A 19,597-nucleotide genomic window follows, 5' to 3' on the forward strand; every position below is an offset into this window, starting at 1 on the left:
TGCATACATCCATAAGGGACTTAGATATTTTGATAGGCTATGTCAAGCAAGTTTTGTTTCTTCTTTTTTTTGTCTTGGATTTGATTTGGTGTTGAGCCTTCCATACCATGTCAGTTTATTGTTGGAAATATAGTATTCATGCCATTTTGCATTCAATATATACTTAAAAAAAATAAAAAAAATAAAAAAACCTCAGAGAGGAACCTGTGTTTAGAGTAATCTTTTCCGGACGGCGAGTTTATTGCGGCTGCACAAGTCGACGGTCAAGGATTACAGTGATGCAGTGAAATGTGAGTGCGTTTTATAAAATATACTTGTGTTATGGTGTTAATATATCTTATGAGACTGATTCGACACTCGACTACGGTCCCTGAAATAATCTCTAAATCGCACCTCTATTTTTAACTCTCAGGATGGCTTACTCATGCATTGGAATTAAAATATTTAATTTTAAACATAACAATATTATTTTCTGACGTTGTTATGTAATTAATTGAATTTGATATTAATATGAATACTCTGGTAATATTAATAATATTCTAGTCTAAATATCTTTCACACAATTAGATATGAAGTCTACAATTTGTTACATAGTCAGTCCAACTCTTATTGATCCTTAAGTGTATAATAAGAAACAAGAAAGACAGAGGTTTAATGACATGTTCCAGATACACTGATTAATTATTTATACGGTATAATTATACCTGTGCTGTATTCTAGATCAACACACCCAGTTTGTTCTTCTTGCCCAATGGGCTGACGGTGGGGGCGGGCCAAGATGTTGAGTGACATTCCTCGGGACGCCCTTCTTCGCCCACTCACCCGAAATGAGGTGGTGGGGATGTTGGTGAGACTGACCATTTTTGGAGCTGCAACATATTACAGCATCAAATGGGTGGTGGACGCTTTGGACCCAACACAAAAACAAAAATCCCAAGCCAAGAAAAGGGTAAAGTTTTTTACCCTTTAAATGACTACCTGCTACTGGGCATGTGCTGCATTTGATTATAAGTGTTGCAATAAATGTTGTTCCAGTGAATATTAAACTTAATTTACAGATCATATTTCATGCAAGCCTGTAGCTCAAAGTGCCTTGGGATTTATTTAATTGTGGCTTATTATTGATTCATCCCAGTGACTCAAATCATTTAATTCTTTTCACCAAAATTACTCTTAATAGTAATAATTGCTTGCCCATTATTTCTTGTGAATTATTATGTTGTATATTTGATTGATTGTTTTTATTTATTGAATCCCGCACTCTCCTCAGGCAGAGCAGTTGATGAAGCAGATAGGCGTAGAAGGAGTCAGTCTGACGGAGTATGAGATGAACATCGCCACTCATCTTGTTGATCCTCGCTGCATCAAAGTAAGCACCAATACTGTTGTAATCAATGGAAACCTATCATCAAACCAAACTGTGTGTGCATCTCATTCAATCAGTAGCTTTGAACAAAGGACATGCTCTTAAAGACATGATTTATTTATGTTATTGATTGTCATTTTGCACTGTTCGTATTCATTATTATTCAAACTGATTTAGAATATATGTCAATCGTGTTGACAGATTGGACATTTTTTCCCTGTTTACACCCATGAAGGTGCAAACCTGTAATCATTGTTACCATAGAGGCCAGGGCTTCTCAACTCTGGCCCTCGAGATCCACGTTACTGCAGAGTTTAGCTCAAACCCCGATCAGACACACCTGAACAAGCTAATCAAAGTCTTCAGGATCACTTGATGTGCTCCTCAAATGGAAAGCTGCATCCTAGTGAGGCTGTGTCCTTCCTAGACCAGTCCTTCAGGAGTTTCTTGGCTAGACAACGACTCAGCATTAAACAGTAGAATGAGACGGTCTATTTAGTCTTTATAAATACTTACTTGTGGAAAAATACTTTTTATTAAAAATCATTATATTAACTGGCTTTCTATTAATGCAATGCAGTGAATGACAACCGCCTGTGGTCTCCCAGTGGCTTAAGTAATTGGCTGTTTAGTGTTAAAAGTTTAGTTCAACAAAAAATGAAAAACAAATGCCATCAGTTACTCACCCTCATGTTGTTCCAAACTTGTAAGACTTTCAATCATCTTTGAAACACAAATGAAGATATTTAAAGTGAAATCTATGCGATTTCTGTCCCTTCATTGACACTTTGTTGTTTCAAATTGTTCATAAAGAGATCGTAAAACTAATCCACATTAATTGAGCAATTTTCTACATATTTTCTGAAGAGACTCGATTACTTTATATGATGAACAGATTATTATATAATTAAACATTTAATAGTGAACATATACAGAAGCTCAATCGTACTTGCTTGACGCGCGAGAACAAACCTCTTGCGGAAGCTCAAATGTGCTGCGTAACACGAGAATTATCCTCGTTGGTTCTTGCACATCAATCGAACATGCTTGAGCTTACGTTTTCCACAACTGATATGTTTTATGATCCCTTTAGGAACATTTTGAAACGACAAAGTGGTGGTTGCGTAGACTGTCAATGGAGGGATAGAAATCTCTTGGATTTCATTAAAATATCTTCATTTGGGTTTCGAAAATGAAGGAAAGTCTTACAGGTTTGGAACAACATGAAGGTATGGAACATGAGCACCCCTAGAAAGTTACAGGCAGGTGAGTGTGATCAAGGTTGGAGCTACAGTAATCTCTGCAGGAAAGTGGACCATGTGGGCCAGAGTTGAGAACGTTTAAATATTTTTTAAATCTTTCTGGATAAAAACTCCATAAAACAGTTATAAAAGTTGTGAAAATGACATAATCCAGAACCTATCTACAGTGTGTGCCGATGTAAAGACTGTAAGTCTTTTCCCTCACAGCCATGTTTTCATCAGCGTTAAATTCAGTATGGCGTCTAACCTGACTAAGGTCTATTGGCCTGACCTCCAGGTCAGTATTCTATATGATTGAATATCTTCTTCTTTTAATTGAAAGGTGACATGGAGAGATGTTGCTGGGCTAAATGAGGTCATCTCAGAGCTGCAAGACACTGTCATTTTGCCTTTTCAGAAACGTCATCTCTTCTGTGGTTCCAAACTCTTGCAACCTCCCAAAGGTGAGTCATGGAAAAAGCGAATGGGCCCTGAACTTCTCAGTGCATTTGGAGTTTGTGTTTTCCATCCTATTTTTATCATATTTGCAGGTAGCAGTATATGCAAAATATCAAAGCGAAGTATGATATTCATAATGGATTTATATTTACGATTCCCAGGTGTACTATTGTATGGGCCACCGGGATGTGGAAAGACTTTAATTGCCAAAGCAACAGCGAAAGCGTCTGGATGCCGCTTTATTAATCTACAGGCCTCCACTTTGACTGACAAATGGTACGGCGAATCGCAAAAGCTGACTGCTGCTGTATTCTCATTGGCGGTCAAGATTCAGCCCAGCATAATTTTCATTGATGAAATAGGTAACCACTGATTATGCTCTAAAAATGTACAGATATTTAGAGTTTCCAGAAAGATAGGATAAATATTACAATCCCATCTTGTTTAACGTGACAAATAAACAAATAAAATAGCACTACTAGAGTGATAATCTTGTCTGTAATCACTATGGATATGCAGGTGTTTATTATTCATGAGTTTTATAGAAAACATGGAGCATGTACATTTGAATAATGACATTAATGTTTTCGACTGTATTTTCAATGCTGATGACATTTGAATAATACTCAGACTTAGTAGTACACAGAAGTGTACTCTTCTTTTAAAGCTGGTTCCGCATATTAAATTACAGATGCTGAAAAAGCAAAATTGTTGAAAAACTATGACTGCAAAAAAGTTTCTAAGTAGTTACTTTAATTTCATGTTTAAAATGTAAAAAAAAAACGTCTCGGTTACGTATGTAACCCTCGTTCCCTGAGTAGGGAACGGAGACGTTACGTCGGATGACGACGAATGGGGGTTTCGCTTAGAACACCTATCGACTTCGAGTATTACAAAACGAGCCAATGGCGATGAAATGCCATGGGTCTGCGGAATTTGCATAGCGTATCTCCGCCCCACCGCGTGGGTATAAAGGAGGACGCCGGCAACATGCAGGTATGTCTTCGCTGAGGAGCCGAGACTGAACTCAGGCGTCTGCCCAGCGGTACAGCGGAAGTGGCAGGGAGACGTAACGTCTCCGTTCCCTACTCAGGGAACGAGGGTTACATACGTAACCGAGACGTTCCCTTTCGTAGTCACTCCGAGTTACGTCGGATGACGACGAATGGGGGTCCCCGTGAAATCACGCCACCTTCACAGCTGTCTTCCAGTGCCCTGCGAAAGTCTGATCCCCCTGTCGTGATACTGGCACAGACGAAGGAGTCCTACTTAACACAGGAATACCAAGGTACACTGGGAAGCATATCTCAGAGGAGATATGCCGCAGCATGCCTACCCGTAGGGAGGACTTAAGATACACATATGGCCGGAGGGCTACATATGGGTGAACACTGAAGTGACCAGCCCGAGGGGTGGCAACTTTCAACTCCAGGAGGGCAAGATGGCTTGCCAAGGGAAAGACACATGCTCAAGGAGGCTTACAGTGGAAATACACATGTGGGGGTTACTCAGGGAGGAACCATGCACACGGAGGCACCTAGCCGACGCCCAGGCAATAGACACTGGCGCCAGCGTCAACAGTGCAGGAGGAACTCAGGGCTTCAAAGAGGAAGGCTCACCTAAGGAATAATCGCACGTATCCAGTCCGTGGAGTGGAATGGCGAGCAAGCGAAGACACCTGAGCGGGTCCAGCACGAGAGGACACAGGCTCCACTCGGAGATTATAGAATCTGGCGAATGTGTTGGGTGTCGCCCAGCCTGCAGCTCTACAAATGTCTGCCAGCGAGGCGCCATGTGCTAGAGCCCAAGAGGAAGCCGCACTCCGAGTGGAGTGGGCTGTCACACCAAGGGGGCACGGTCGGCCTTGCTGTTGGTAAGCCAAAGCAATGGCGTCCACTATCCAGTGAGACAACCTCTGCTTTGAGAGAGCCTTTCCCTTCAGTCTCCCACCATAACAGACAAAGAGCTGGTCTGAGGTCCTGAAACACTGCGTTCTGTCTACGTAAGCGCGGAGAGCGCGTACTGGACAGAGCAGTGCCAAGGCTGGGTCTGCCTCCTCCCGGGGCAGCGCTTGCAGGTCCACCACCTGGTCCCGGAGGGGAGTGGTGGGAACCTTGGGCACATATCCAGGCCGGGGTGTCAGGATCACGTGAGAGTGACCGGGCCCGAATTCCAGGCACGCTTCGTCAACGGAGAAAGCGTGCAGGTCCCCTACCCTCTTGATGGAGGCCAATGCAACCAGGAGCGCTGTCTTCATAGACAGGAACTTAAGCTCAACTGGTTGCAGAGGCTCAAAGGGAGCCCTCTGCAGGGCATTTAAGACCACTGAGAGGTCCCAAGAGGGAACGAGAGGAGGGCGAGGAGGATTCAGTCTCCTCGCTCCTCTCAGGAACCTGACGATCAGGTCGTGCTTCCCCAGAGACTTACCTTGAACTGCTTCGTGATATGCGGCGATAGCGGCCACATACACCTTCAGGGTGGAGGGAGACAGCCTTCACTCCAACCCATCTTGCAGGAAGGAAAGCACGACAGAGATCGAGCATCTCCTGGGGTCTTCTCGACGAGAAGAGCACCAGTTGACGAAGAGGTTCCACTTCAACGCATAGACATGTCCCGTGGACGATGCTCTAGCGGAAGTGATGGTAGCCGCCACCGCTGGTGGCAGGGAACTCAAACCTGACTCGTCCCGTCCAGGAGCCACACGTGGAGCCTCCAGAGATCGGGTCGAGGGTGCCAAAGGGTGCCCCGTCTCTGAGAAAGGAGATCCTTCCTCAGAGGAATTGGCCAAGGAGGTACTGTCGCGAGGAGTACCAGTTCGGAGAACCAGGTCCGGGTGGGCCAATACGGCGCAACCAGAATGAGCTGCTCCTCGTCCTCCTTGATCTTGCACAAGGTCTGTGCGAGAAGGCTCACTGGGGGAAACGCATATTTGCGTAGGCCCCGCGGCCAGCTGTGCGCCAGTGCATCCGTGCCGAGAGAGCCCTCAGTCAGGGGATAGAACAGGGCGCAATGGGTCGAGTCGTGAGAGGCAAACAGATCTATCTGTGCGTCCCCGAACTGGTCCCAAATCAGCTGAACCGACTGGGGATGGAGTCTCCATTCGCAGGAGATGGGCCGAAACCGTGACAGCTCGTCGGCTGCAAAGTTCCGATCTCCCGGAATGTAGATAGCACGAAGGGACCTCAGGTGCTTCTGACTCCATAAGAGGAGGTGGCGTGCGAGTTGCGACATACGGCGGGAGCGTAGACCACCCTGACGGTTGATGTACGCTACAGTCGCGGTATTGTCTGAACGGACTAGTACGTGTTGACCCCTGAGCAACGTGAGGAAACGGTGCAGGGCAAGGCGTACTGCCAGCAACTCGAGGCAATTGACAAGCAGAAGGCGCTGGGGTCCTGTCCAGGAGCCCGCGGCAGCATGTCCGTTGCACATGGCGCCTCAGCCCGTGGAGAGGCATCTGTGGAGACAACAACATGCCTGGAAACTCGTTCTAGGGGAACACCGGCCCGTAGAAACTGAGGTTCCACCACGGGGTGAAGGTCTGACGACAGGTCGGAGTTACTGTAACTCGGAGCGTGCCATGATGCCATGCCCACCTCGGGACTCGATCGCGAAGCCACAGCTGAAGCGGTCTCATATGAAGCAATCCGAGCGGCGTTGCCGCAGCTGCAGATGCCATATGCCCCAGGAGCCTCTGAAACAATTTCAGTGGGACCGCACTCTTGTTTAATGGCTGAGTGGAGAAGGCGACCAAGTCCATGCCGAGAAAAGAGCTCCCCTGCACGGGGCAAAGTTTACTCCTTTCCCAGTTGACCCGAAGGCCCAGACGAGCTAGGTGCCGGAGCACTGGGTCCCTGTATTCACAAACCTGGTCTCAGGAGTGAGCTTAAGACAGCCAGTCACCGAGATAGTTCAGGATGCGAACCCCGTGCTCCCATGGAGGAACAAGGGCTGCCTCAACAACCTTGTGAAGGCGCGAGGAGACAGGGCTAGCCCGAATGGGAGAACAGCGTACTGACATGCGCGCGCCCTGACAGCAGAACGTAGGTACGGTCTGAGTCGAAGGAGAACGGAGACATAAGAGTAGGCGTCCTTCAGGTCGATCGCTGCAAACCAATCCTGTGGCCGCACACATCCAGAAATGCGTTTGGCCAGGAGCATCTTGAACGGCAGCCTGAGAAGGGAGCGGTTCAGATGCATAGGTCCAGGATTGGCCGTAACCCACCAGACTTCTCCGGGACAATGAGGTAGGGACTGTTAACCCGGACCTCACCTCGGCTGGAGGGACAGTCTCAATCGCACCCTTCGCCAGTAGGGAGCAACCTCCGCTCTCATGATAGGGGCATAGCCACCGACGAAAGTGGAGCGGACTCCCGTGAAGACGGGAGGAGACCGTGCGAACTGAATCGAATAGCCGAGCCGATGGTTCGCACGACCCAGCGGAACAGATAGGGAGCTCTAGTGCAGGCTCCCAACTGTGCCAGCGGAGTGAAGAACCACAGACGTCCCCCCGGTGGTGCAGCGAAGCGGAAATGACCAGCCCAGACGAGGGCGGCATAGCGGCCCGGTGTGGGGGCAAGGTCATAACCGCACCCTGACAGAGGAGGCCAGGGAAGGACCAGCGTTCCACGGGGGCCTGCTCTGTCAGGGGTCTGGCGACAGAGGGGGACAGGGGCGAAACGGTCCGTGGACGGCACGCCGTGTCAACCACCTCTGGGGCAGAGGGGGAAGAGGAGAGCACGGCTTGTGGGCGGCGCTCTGTGTCGTCCGAGAACTCTGTATGCTCAGAGAGGAGAGAGTCAGTTCTTCCTGAATAAGGATTCTTCCCCAGCCCTCCACCGGGGAAAGGAGTGGCCCTGCTACCAACTCCTGGAAAGAACTGAGTCTCATCTCTGAGCAGCCCATCTCAAAAGTGCCGCTTAACACGGCGTTTAGCGGGGTGCGGGGCTGGAGAGGGCTGAGGCATCCCCCTACGGTCTTCCAGAGCCAGGCCCGGGTGAACGGGCGGGGTTGGAACCGTGGGAGGGAGCCTTCGGCGGTGGGCAGACTGAGGGATCTGAGCGGACGGCGGGGCCGTCGGGCAGAATAACCTCAATCTGCTCACGGGCGGTTGAGAACTGTGGGCAGAAGCACTCAACCGCACCGCCGAAGAGGCCGACCTGGGAGATGGGGTGTCGAGCAGACGGGTCCGCCCGACATCTTGCACATCAGACCGGTCAGCCCCAAACTGGTGAACATCACCTGACTCCGAGAGCGTACGGCCACTTTCGTCGCTCGGAGAGCAAGGTCAGTGGCGGCGCGCAGCTCACTGAAGAGCCTCGGGTCAGTCCCGCCCTCCTGCATGTCCATGAGCGTCTGGGTCAGGTAGACCAGCAGAACGGTCATGGGATGCAGTGAGGCAGCTGCCTGTCCTGTGGCACTATAGGATTTCGCCACAGATTACTGTGACGAAAAGAACTACAGGCTTGGACGGGTGCTTAGGATTGCGCCGGGAAGCACTCTGAGGACACAGTAGCATGGCAACAGAGCGTTCAACCGGGGGAACCCCAGTGTACCCATGGGCAGCGGCCCCTGAGGGGAGGAAAGGCGGATGAGACCAACGAGAGGACCCGTGAACTCATCATGCACGTCCGGGAGGAAAGATATTGGGGTTTGCCGTGGACGCGTCGGCGGCCTCACCCAAAAACCAATCGTCCCGGGAAAGCATGGCCATCATCTCCGGATCAGACTCAGGCACAGCCGTATGCACACCAAGGGGTGGCAGCTGTGAAGAGTCGTCATTTCCAGAAGAATCAAGCCCACCTAGTGATGCTGCTACAGACACAGCATCATCCTCTGTAGCTTCAAATGAAAACACACGGGCCACCCGTGGGTAGACTCGTGGAATCATCAGTTCGCTAGCGGGCACCGTCATTAAAGAGGGGGGGCTGGGGCGTGGACACAGAGTCGGCGCCTTGTTCCAGACCAACACCCTCAGGTCACCCTGTCCACCAGCCGAAGATCGGGTAGTGGATGAGGGGACTCTCACTCTTGCGAGTTCACCGAGTCTCGACCTATATATGACGCGATGATCACGTTCCCAGAGAGAACATGAGTCATCCACGAGCGCTGTTCAAGCATGATCAAAGCCCAAACACACTAGACAGCGCTCGTGCCCATCAGAGTCCGATACCAGTCCGCTGCAACCAGAAATGCACGGGCGAGCCGTCTTTAAAAAGACGTGCCGCGTGCGAGCTCTTTTATGAGAGGAGAAAAAAACTCCGCGATGTTGAAGCGCACAGGGAGACACACACACACTGGCAGATCACTGCACAGATCAGCAGGCACTGTGAGCTCGCTGCAGATCGCCGTCACACCAACACCGGAGAGAGAAGCTCGTCTCATAGAGCGAAGTCAGAGATGATTGTGGAGTGAAGAAATATTCTTGGCTCCGAAGCGAAAACATACCTGCATGTTGCCGGCGTCCTCCTTTATACCCACGCGGTGGGGCGGAGATACGCTATGCAAATTCCGCAGACCCATGGCATTTCATCGCCATTGGCTCGTTTTGTAATACTCGAAGTCGATAGGTGTTCTAAGCGAAACCCCCATTCGTCGTCATCCGACGTAACTCGGAGTGACTACGAAAGGGAACTATATAGTTGCACTCTAAATTAATTTTACATAACTGTTAATATTTTTAAATACTATATGCATTAAATATTTTATATACACTACTGTGTAACAGTTTGGGGTCAGTAAGATTTTTTTTAAAGAAATAATGTTTTTAAATTGCATTAAATGGTATATAATGTAACAATTTTTCTGCTTTAAATAAATGCTGTTTTTTTGAAAGTGCATTAAAAATTTGTACCTGAAAAAACAACATATCCAATAAGTTTCACAAAAATATTAAGCAACACAACTGTAGTCAACATGTTTAATTACAAGAAATGTTTCTTGAGCGTCAAATCATAATATTAGAATGATTTCTGAAATATTATGTGACACTGAAGACTGGAGTAATGGCACTGAAAATTCAGCTTTGCCATCAAAGGAATATATTGCACTTTAAAATATACTTTATTAAAATAGAAAATATTTCACAATATTACTGTTTTTATTTTACTGTATTTTTTGATCAAATAAATGCAGACTTGTTGAGCATTAAAGGTCTTCTTTCAAAAACACAAACAAATCTGACTGACCCCAAACTTTTTAACGATTATATATATGTAGTTCTACATTTCATTTTAATCATGCTAAATATAATTTACATTTATTTTGATTTTGTGTTGTTTTCATAGTGTGCATTATGAAATGTATATCTACATAAAATCTATCTCGTCTCAGATTCATTCCTTAGGAATCGTTCCAGTATGGACCATGAGGCCACCGCTATGATGAAGGCCCAATTTATGAGTCTGTGGGATGGACTAGACACAGCACAAAACAGTCAGGTAACACACGTCACATACATGTAGGCTTTATAGGTCATTGGATTTATTTAAAAGTGTTAGGAATAACACTTTCTATCATATAAAATGTGACAGAAAGTAAAAGTGTATGTCAATGTCCAGGTAATGGTTATGGGGGCTACTAACAGACCACAGGATGTGGATGCAGCAATACTGCGCAGAATGCCTACTGCCTTTCATGTAGGCCTGCCTGTGAGTTTGATCAACACACACACCTTTATATTCTGTTTTTTTTAATTGCCCATCTTACTCAGGACATGTTTTTGATCCATTTTCAGAATGCAGCTCAAAGAGAAGAAATCCTTAGACTAATTCTGTCTGGGGAAAACGTAAGACATGAAGCTCTTCTTTTCTGCACAAAAATTAATTCACAAAATATTTTTTCTGTTTAAATATGTTGCTTATTTTAAAGGTGGCATATATTTACACTACCATTCAAATGTTTGTGGTCAGTAAAAAAATTGTTTAAATGTTTTCGAAATAAATCTTGGTTACACTTTAAAATAAGATTTAATTTGTTAACATTAGTTTACTACAAAAAAAAAAAGAAATGGGCCAAGTCTTAACTACAAATTATTGGTCAGGAAAATTACAAAGTTTCAGCAAATGCAATACTTAAAAAGCCATTGCTATCTCAGAAAAACATCAAAGACTGAATGAAGTTTTTGGCAGAATATGGGAAGTTGTGTGTAGAGTGATGAATCATAATGAAACACGAGATACATGGTGATGCTTCAGAGCGGTGTCTTCAAAAGAAAGCATCTGATAAATATAATAATAAAGGCATCACTATCACAGTGAAGAATGGAGGAAGAGTGTCATTGTGTGGGAAGCCTTTTAAGCTGCTGGTATTGATAAGCTACTTCAATGTGAAAAGACATTTAATGCTTTGCAGTTCAGGAGAATATTGCTAGCTTGCTTCTCACAAATGTAAAGTTGTTATCTAATGATCAGATGATATTTTTCAACAAGACAATGCTCCTGCCAAAACTGCCAAAAAGACAACCAATTCTCACATTAAACTCAAACAAACTGGGAGACATTTATCAACTGCTCATAAACTGCTTGAAGCCATTATATTGAGTGGAACAACACTGAATCTTCTTCCTTTGAAAAAAAAAATGCCTGCACGTTTACCCACACAGCTTAAGCTTTTAAAGAAAACAAAGGGCTAGGCTATTATGTGACAAATTACTTAAAGGAGTAGTTCACTTTTTAAAAAACTTTTGCTGATAATTTACTCACCCCCATTTCATCCAAGATGTCCATGTCTTTCTTTCTTCAGTCGAAAAGAAATTAAGGTTTTTGATGAAAACATTCTAGGATTTTTCTCCATATAATGGACTTCATTGGGTACCAAACGGTTCAAGGTCCAAATGAAAGTTTCAGTGCAAGTTCAAATGGCTTTAAACGACACCAGACGATCCATATGGGTCTTTATCTGGTGAAACGATCGGTCATTTCAAAAATAAATAAAGTTTTATAAGCACAAATGCTCACCTTGCTCTGTTCTGAAATGACTCAATAAAAGATTTGTTAATTTTGAATGAGTCTTTTTTCGAGTCATTTCGTTCATTCAACGAACGAAATGACTCGAAAAAAGATTTGTTCATTTTGATGAACGAGTTCGAACAGGAGAGACACGAACATGCATCACAGAACAGAGCAAGGTGAGCATTTGTGCTTATAAAACTTAAACTTTGTTATTTATTTTTGAAATGACCGATTGTTTCGCAAGATAAGACCCTTATGCATCGTCTGGTGTCGTTTAAAGCCATTTGAAGCTGCACTGAAACTGTCATTTGGATCTTGGACCGTTTGGTTCCCAATGAAGTCCATTATATGGAGAAAAATCCTAGAATGTTTTCATCAAAAACCTTAATTTCTTTTCGACTGAAGAAAGAAAGACATGGACATCTTGGATGACATGGGGGTGAGTAAATTATCAGCAAAAGTTTTTTAAAAAGTGAACTACTCCTTTAATCTACAGTATTTGTGCAATTGTTACTAATTTCCTGATCAGTGATTTATGATTAAAATGGTTAAGACCATTAAAAGCCCACTAAATATTTAGCCATTTTAGGTTTGGCCCCCTTTTTTTTATTTCAATATTAATTTTATTTTTTTTTTAGATCAAAAGTTGTTAACTTTAGTTAATGAATCGTGAACTAACATGAACATTAAATAAGGTTAATAAATGTTATAAAAATATATTGATCATTGCTAGATCCGGTTAGTTTAATAACAAAGGTAACAAATGAGACCTTATTGTAATGTTACAGAAGTATTTTATGCATCACATTATTATCAAAATGTCACATGTTCCTTCAGAAGTCATTCTAATATGATTTTGGTGCTCAAGAAGCAATTCTTATTATCAACGTTGAAAAAAAGTTTTTCTGCTTAAAGGTATTGTAGGTAGAAATCCACAAAAATACTTTTTGTCAAAATTTGTTTAAACTGTCTTTATATATCAATGCATAATTAAAATGTAAGTACTCTGGAAAAGAAATTATAAAAATCGAGTGTCTGTAGTCCTCTTAGGACTACAATAAACACAGCTCATTATTCCATTAACTCCCACTCCCTCCCTACTCGGCTCCTTCCAAAGCCACGCCCCCAAAACAAATGAACGCGCGATCCCGGCCATTCGCTCAGCTGGAAGAGTCGGACGTGTTTACCAGCTTTACCAGATGTAGTGACATCATGTCAGAATCACAAGTAATAAAATAACTAACTTTATCAGTATGAATATAAACAATTAACATGGCTGTTAGTACTCACTATCCAGCTCGCATAACGATACTTGTAAAGTTTAAAATATTTTACTAGCTCGTAACGGAATCAAACTCAATATAAGGCAAAGCTATAAATAGCTTCATTGATACACGTTTGCCGTTACTATCAGTTACACTGTGATGAAGGTGAATTTGTAAGATTCATAACATAAGATTGTTTACAGATAAACTGAATTACATACACTCAAACACCTTCTCACAACTGCATTGCAGACCCAAGATAATATAACACACACACACACAACATATATTGTATAGCACATACAGATACAACATAAAGACATATGTAAACATATGTAGAGCATATAACAACAAACCAAACGTGAAAAAGCGGAGTAGGTAGAGTTCACGGTGAAAATAGGAACACAGTTTAGGCAGAGGGTAAAGCTAGGTATAAAAATAGATCCCCTAAACTTTTTAACATAAAGTTAGATTCGGCGAAATTAAATAAAACATCTTTCGACTGCAGATAGGCCTATTGCTTATTTATCGTCTCAACCCTGGCTCACTAACAGTAACGTTATACTAGTCGACACCAAAGTTACACTGTCATAGCTAAGCCAGTACCGTTAGTTATGCTACGTAACGTTAGGTAGCTAATATTAGGTAGTTAGGTGTGCTAGTGATACATGCTTCATGAAAAAATAAATGCCATCAAAATGAAAACAGCAAGATTACCTGTCCAGCAGAAATAAAGCCATCATGGAGTCACTTTTCAGCCCCTTGAGATCACTCAGTAGTAGCCGACGCTGGAAAGCCACGCCGACTCTCTTATGATTTCTTTATTTATCCAAAGACTTTTTGTTCATAGCCTTTTCAAATACTGTCTTCCTTTTTTTAACTCGTTTGACTTCGCTGCCTCTATATGCAGGTAACGTTACTGAGAATTGTGACTGTTCTTTCTCTGCCATAATTGTTTGTTATTACTAGCTTCCGTTCCTTTTCAAACGGTGCGCGCATTTGGGCTCCTCCTGTATCAGCAGAGGTGGTATCCATGGTAGCGAGGGAGAGTGACAGTCGCCCCAGCCAATCATTTCTTTCGTCCCGAATGGAATAATGAGCTGTGTTTATTACAGTCCTGAGAGAACTACAGACACTCGATTTTTATAATTTATTTTCCAGAGTACTTACATTTTAATTATGCATTGATATATAAAGACAGTTTGAAAAAAATTGGAAAAAAGTATTTTTGGGGATTTCTACCTACAATACCTTTAATTTTTGTAGAAACCGTGACATTTTTTTAATGATTCTTTGATGAATAAAAAGTTATTATACATGTCTTTACTGTCACTTTTGATCAATTTAATACACCCTTGCTTAAAAAAACTGACCACAAAACTTTTGAATGGTTATGTTTATATATAAATAATTTTCTTTGAATCTTTATTTTTCATCAGTTAAGTAACGCGATTAACCTGAAGGAAATAGCGGGGCAAACCGAGGGCTACTCCGGCAGTGATCTGAAAGAGCTGTGCAGGGACGCCGCCATGTACCGCGTCAGAGACTATGTCCGCAAACAGCAGATGAAACAGATCGCACAACAGTTCCAGCTGGATGAAGAGGAAGAGTATGCCTAAGATCCTTTCTATAATATACACACAATGTTATCATTTTATCTTTTGTGTTCATGAAACGCAGCTCTCACATCACATTCTAACCAAAGAGGTCTATAATATCTATCTGAAATCTATCTCATTAATCTCAAGCAGCTGGTTCATCTTCCTGTTTTGTTAGAAAAGAAACAAACCAAGGTATTCTTGTGAGTTTTGAGATGCTGTGTAAATGTGTTAAATATAATGTAATTTAAAGATGGCTTGAAACGTATGTTCTGATAGTCCCTATTATATGTAAATATATATTTACATATAATACATATACATGTATATACATATATATGTATATAAGCCGTTTCACTTGTGTATATATATATATATATATATACACAAGTGAAATGGCTTCTCGTACAAGAACAAATGTAGGATGGGACTTGATTTTGTTCATCGTGAATTAATTGGATCGTTAGATGGTTGTGGTTTTCTATTGGTGGATCTCATGTGAGTGACAGGTTGTCCCGCCCTCACGCCAGTAAACATTCTATCAAAGAGAAGAGATGAAGCTGCAAGAGGAAGGGAAAGTAATCTTTCACATCTCGTAATCTTTATTTTGATTAAAGATTACGAGGACATGAGAATAAAACAACAATTATGTGCACGGATAAATCATTTATAATAAATACTGGAAGAATTGTGCATTATGATCTCATGGTGAATTTATAAAAATGTTCACTTTATATTACTGTAAATACTGAAAATTAGTACAAGATATTCTTAAGAGTTTTGAAGTGCTATTAGTAAATGTAGGTGTGAATGTAAATGTGTATTGCTCACTGAAATCTAGCAAAACTCATGTCACTGATTTTGTCCCTGGTGTCCTCTGGTGTGTCCTCAGGCATTTGGACGGCACGCAGCTGAGGCCCGTGACTCAACTGGACCTGCTATTTGGCCTAGATAAGATGAGAGAGTCCAAACAGGCCACAGTTACAGCTGACCCAACAAATCTGAGAGAGGTGCCTCTGGACTGAAAACCTCTCGCTTTACACCTTCATCCACTCATTTTCTCTCTCTCGCTTATTTATTTCTACCTCATTCTTTCTCTCCTTTTCACATTTCTTTTACGTTTCAAACATTACTACTTTGCACTATAATGAATTTTCAGTCAGATACTCAATACAACAACCATGTTTATGTGTTTTAACAACCATAATAATACTATACACACATACATAATATTTCAGATATGATTATCTTTTGGTTGAATATTGTGTAGAAGCAGATATTGAACCACTTTTTGGATTTGAGAGAGAAATAAAAAAAAAACAATATTCGCTATGTCTATAAATGTTTTAGTAATCAGGACCAGATTTCCTGAAACACCAAGTGTAGTCAAACTGTCTTATTAGGATGCATGAGTGTTACTCTAAAGTTATACTGAATGATGCATGTGTGATCTTCGTTAACACCAATTTAGCCATGATAAGATGACTGTGTTCATTTGTGCAAGGGGCATGTCTGGGTCATATTTTAACCCAAAATCAAAATAAAATAAATTTGAATAAGGAAAAAAATGTTCTTTTCACCATGACATTGTTTTCATGTCAATTAATTTTCAATTTATTATATAGATTGTATAGTATTACAAATCGAGTTATATTTATTACATTTACGGTAAATAAAAATAATTTCGATTGTATTCTAATACTGTATACGGTCTTTTATTACTGTGAATGTTTATATTTGAGTAAAGAGAATTTGGAATAATTTCCATTTTTTCTCTATTGGTTTTGGGTTGAAATGTTTTTTTTTAAAATGGTGAGATCCAAGTGACCAGATATTTATCATTTGTTTATCTTAGTGTACAAAAGTTTTTAGTTGTAGAAATAAAAATAACAAAAAAAAAATATGCCACATCTCACACATAAAGAAATGGCTCTCTTGGTATAGACGGCTTTGTATCCACATGAAGCAAGGTTGTATATTTGGTCGAAGGGACAAATCACAGGTACAAATGGTGCTACATGTATCTACTTAGAATTAAGTCATTCCTCACTTTGGTTTTCGAAAGATGTTAAACATCTGTCATATATTGAAGTTCAGATTAGTCAGAGTGTGTTTAGAAAGGTTTTGCTTGGAAAATAACTTGTATGTCACTCTGTGTCAAACCAGCATCTTGATACTCATTTATCAGAAAATAATATGGGCACTACGGTCACTACCAGTTTTGTCAGTCCTCACTGAAGTTTCTGGCCATTCACCAGCTCTGAATGCAACATTTTTGCTCTTGCCTAACCATTCCAAAGATTTAAAGGGGCATTCGGCAACTCTAGCTGATTTTCACTTTTGTTGTCGCATGTTTTGTCAACGAGCTCCCCCTACAGCTGTGAGGCATATATTTCACAACAACGTCGTAAGAAAACTCACTTGCGGCACCCTCCTCCCCCTTTCTACCGCTGCTCATGTGCATTTGTTATTATCGGAGCCGGCTAACTTTATCGTGTGGAGCTATGTCTACCGAGGTGGGTAATACATCATACACATTGAGGGCAGCGTGTGTGTTTATGTCGAATTGCCGTAAAGCAGTTTGTGTTTCTCACTCGTTCTCGCTTCTCACGAGACTTCTTATTTCCAACTTACCGGGACGTTAATCCTCATGTTGCAAGGTTGGTTTTCCACCTAGGAACATTGGGGGGAGCGGGGAAAGTCACCATTCTCACCAGAACAGGTTATTAAACCATCCAAATGATTTGTAAATGGTTTTATTAAGTTGAAATAGTTGCTGAATGCCCCTTTAAGCAATTGTTTGCCCATTGGCTAAATATGTTATAAGGCAGCCGCATGTCTCCATGTGTTACTTTGATAATGGGTGTTGGGGGTGAGGGGGGAAACATATCTGGCAGCTTAATTAACTAAACATTGCTTATTGAAATGGCACATACATTTATTTTGATTTTTTTCTTTTATCGTGCCATGTGCATTCCCAATGATGTAACAATATAACATATTTAACATGTAAATGAAGCAAATGTGCTTGTTTGGCAAACTATGCCCACAGTTATTCCATTTTTCAGGGATGCAAACAGCGCGCTTTTCGGCGCCTCACGCTTTTTTCACATCAGTTTGGGTGATGGGGTCTGAGACTGAGAGGGTCTTATTATAATTTCACAAAGTCATCTGAAAACCATTCCATAGCTTAAGGTGAGGGACAGAAGTCTATTCACATCATTAAATTAAAGTTTACGGAAACTCTTTTTCCCTCCTCTGCGGCTGTCAATCATTCTCCATTCAGTATTCAAACTGTGCGCGCGCCTCGTCCGGTTACAGCAGGATACACGGTAAAACTCTCTCTCCAATATGATATATACACATTATAGTGCTTGATCTGTAGATAAAAGGCTGTGGATTTGCATAAAATTACTTTATTTTGTGTATTTGTATATTATGTTTGTTGCTGTTTTTAAACGACTCGCTACCGTGCCTGTTAGCACAAGGACTATGAATCGGCATCAAACGCACAATAACTGGAATTTAAAACTGTGAAGAAACAAATGATCAATAAACTGTTGGACAGATATACACTAGGATTTGTGCGCTCGACATTTCTTCGCTTTGTGCCGTGAACTTTTAAATGCACACTGTGACTCCATGTTGCTTTGAGCACATCATTCTGCACCCGCGATGCGCATACGTGCTTTGTGCGCTCTGTTTTGAAGCGTTCATGGTTTTGCGCACTGAAAGATTATTAAAAGCCTATATATTTTTTATACCTATCCTGCACAATACATTTAAAATAAGTATAATTTAATTGTATATTATTTCTGTGTAGTGTAGTGCAGGCCCGGCGTCAAGGGGGGGGTGATGATCTCATGCCCCCCTAGCGGTGATCTGAATGATGATTATGTGACTGAGCGTTCGTGCAGGGTTTTTCTAAACACTTATGAATAAGATAACTATAAACGAGAACCGTCTGAACTGTTCTCTACTTTACCCCTTTTGTACACTGCACAGGTCTGCAGTGCATTACGGCTCCGACAAGATTTTATTCCGTCCTCCACGCGGTGCCAACTCACACCAGGAGCTTTTCAGAAGCATGGATGCGCGAGACCATGTGATTTGCTTGTCCGATGTGATTTTTCTTGATTTTGGGGTTTCTACCTTACAGTCTATGGTTTGTACCAAGGATATTGGTGTGCAATACAATTGGGAGTCCTTACAGGGTGTTTATTTTAAAATGCACAGTGTTTTTTTACTTTTATTTTGTATTTACGGTGTGGCTTGGACGCGGCGTCCGTTGAAAATAGACTTAGCACCTATCTTTAGTGAAGCGGTGCGGAGAGCCGCTTCTGGGATGCTTCTGAAACGCCGCGTCGCGATTGGTGTAAACACAAGTATTGACTAGAGTGGGCGCGATGAGCTCCGGTAGCCGTGTCGCATCCGTAGCACGCCGCAGACTAGTGTTAACTAGTTTAACACTAAATAATTCTCTTTTTTTTTCAATATGGGGCACGAGTGAAACAGTAAACCACCCCCTACCCCAGCAAGCTCCCCTAAGAATTGTAAAAGCCCCCCCAAGTCGTTTGTCCTGGCGCCGGGACTGGTGTAGTGTAGTGTAGGCTATAAAAATATATACACTTCTGAATTCTTGACATGCATATATAAATATAAAATTGTGAAATGTATGATTGCATGATTGAATTTTATAAGAGTACTAATAGTAATT

At 42.4% G+C, this 19,597-nt stretch overlaps 1 protein-coding gene across 2 annotated transcripts; it reads left to right on the forward strand.

Moving 5' to 3' along the window:
• The first annotated feature begins 212 nt into the window (after positions 1-212).
• On the forward strand, positions 213-16,579 carry atad1a (ATPase family AAA domain containing 1a). 2 transcript variants are annotated; one of them, XM_077241524.1, is made up of 10 exons: positions 213-290; positions 721-949; positions 1,271-1,369; positions 2,951-3,071; positions 3,228-3,428; positions 10,399-10,505; positions 10,626-10,715; positions 10,802-10,852; positions 14,722-14,891; positions 15,773-16,579. In XM_077241524.1, exons 2-10 carry the CDS (start codon positions 779-781, stop codon positions 15,903-15,905), a joined length of 1,143 nt encoding a protein of 380 aa, XP_077097639.1. In that variant the 5' UTR covers positions 213-290; positions 721-778; the 3' UTR covers positions 15,906-16,579. The 2 variants fall into 2 exon arrangements, with proteins under 2 accessions (XP_077097639.1, XP_077097640.1); XM_077241525.1 differs by having other exon boundaries at positions 237-290; positions 721-847.
• The last annotated feature ends 3,018 nt before the right edge of the window (positions 16,580-19,597 follow it).

This window comes from Siphateles boraxobius, unplaced genomic scaffold, assembly GCF_051911475.1.
Source record: "Siphateles boraxobius isolate OS27281-9 unplaced genomic scaffold, OSU_SipBor_1 24, whole genome shotgun sequence".
NCBI lineage: Eukaryota > Metazoa > Chordata > Actinopteri > Cypriniformes > Leuciscidae > Siphateles > Siphateles boraxobius.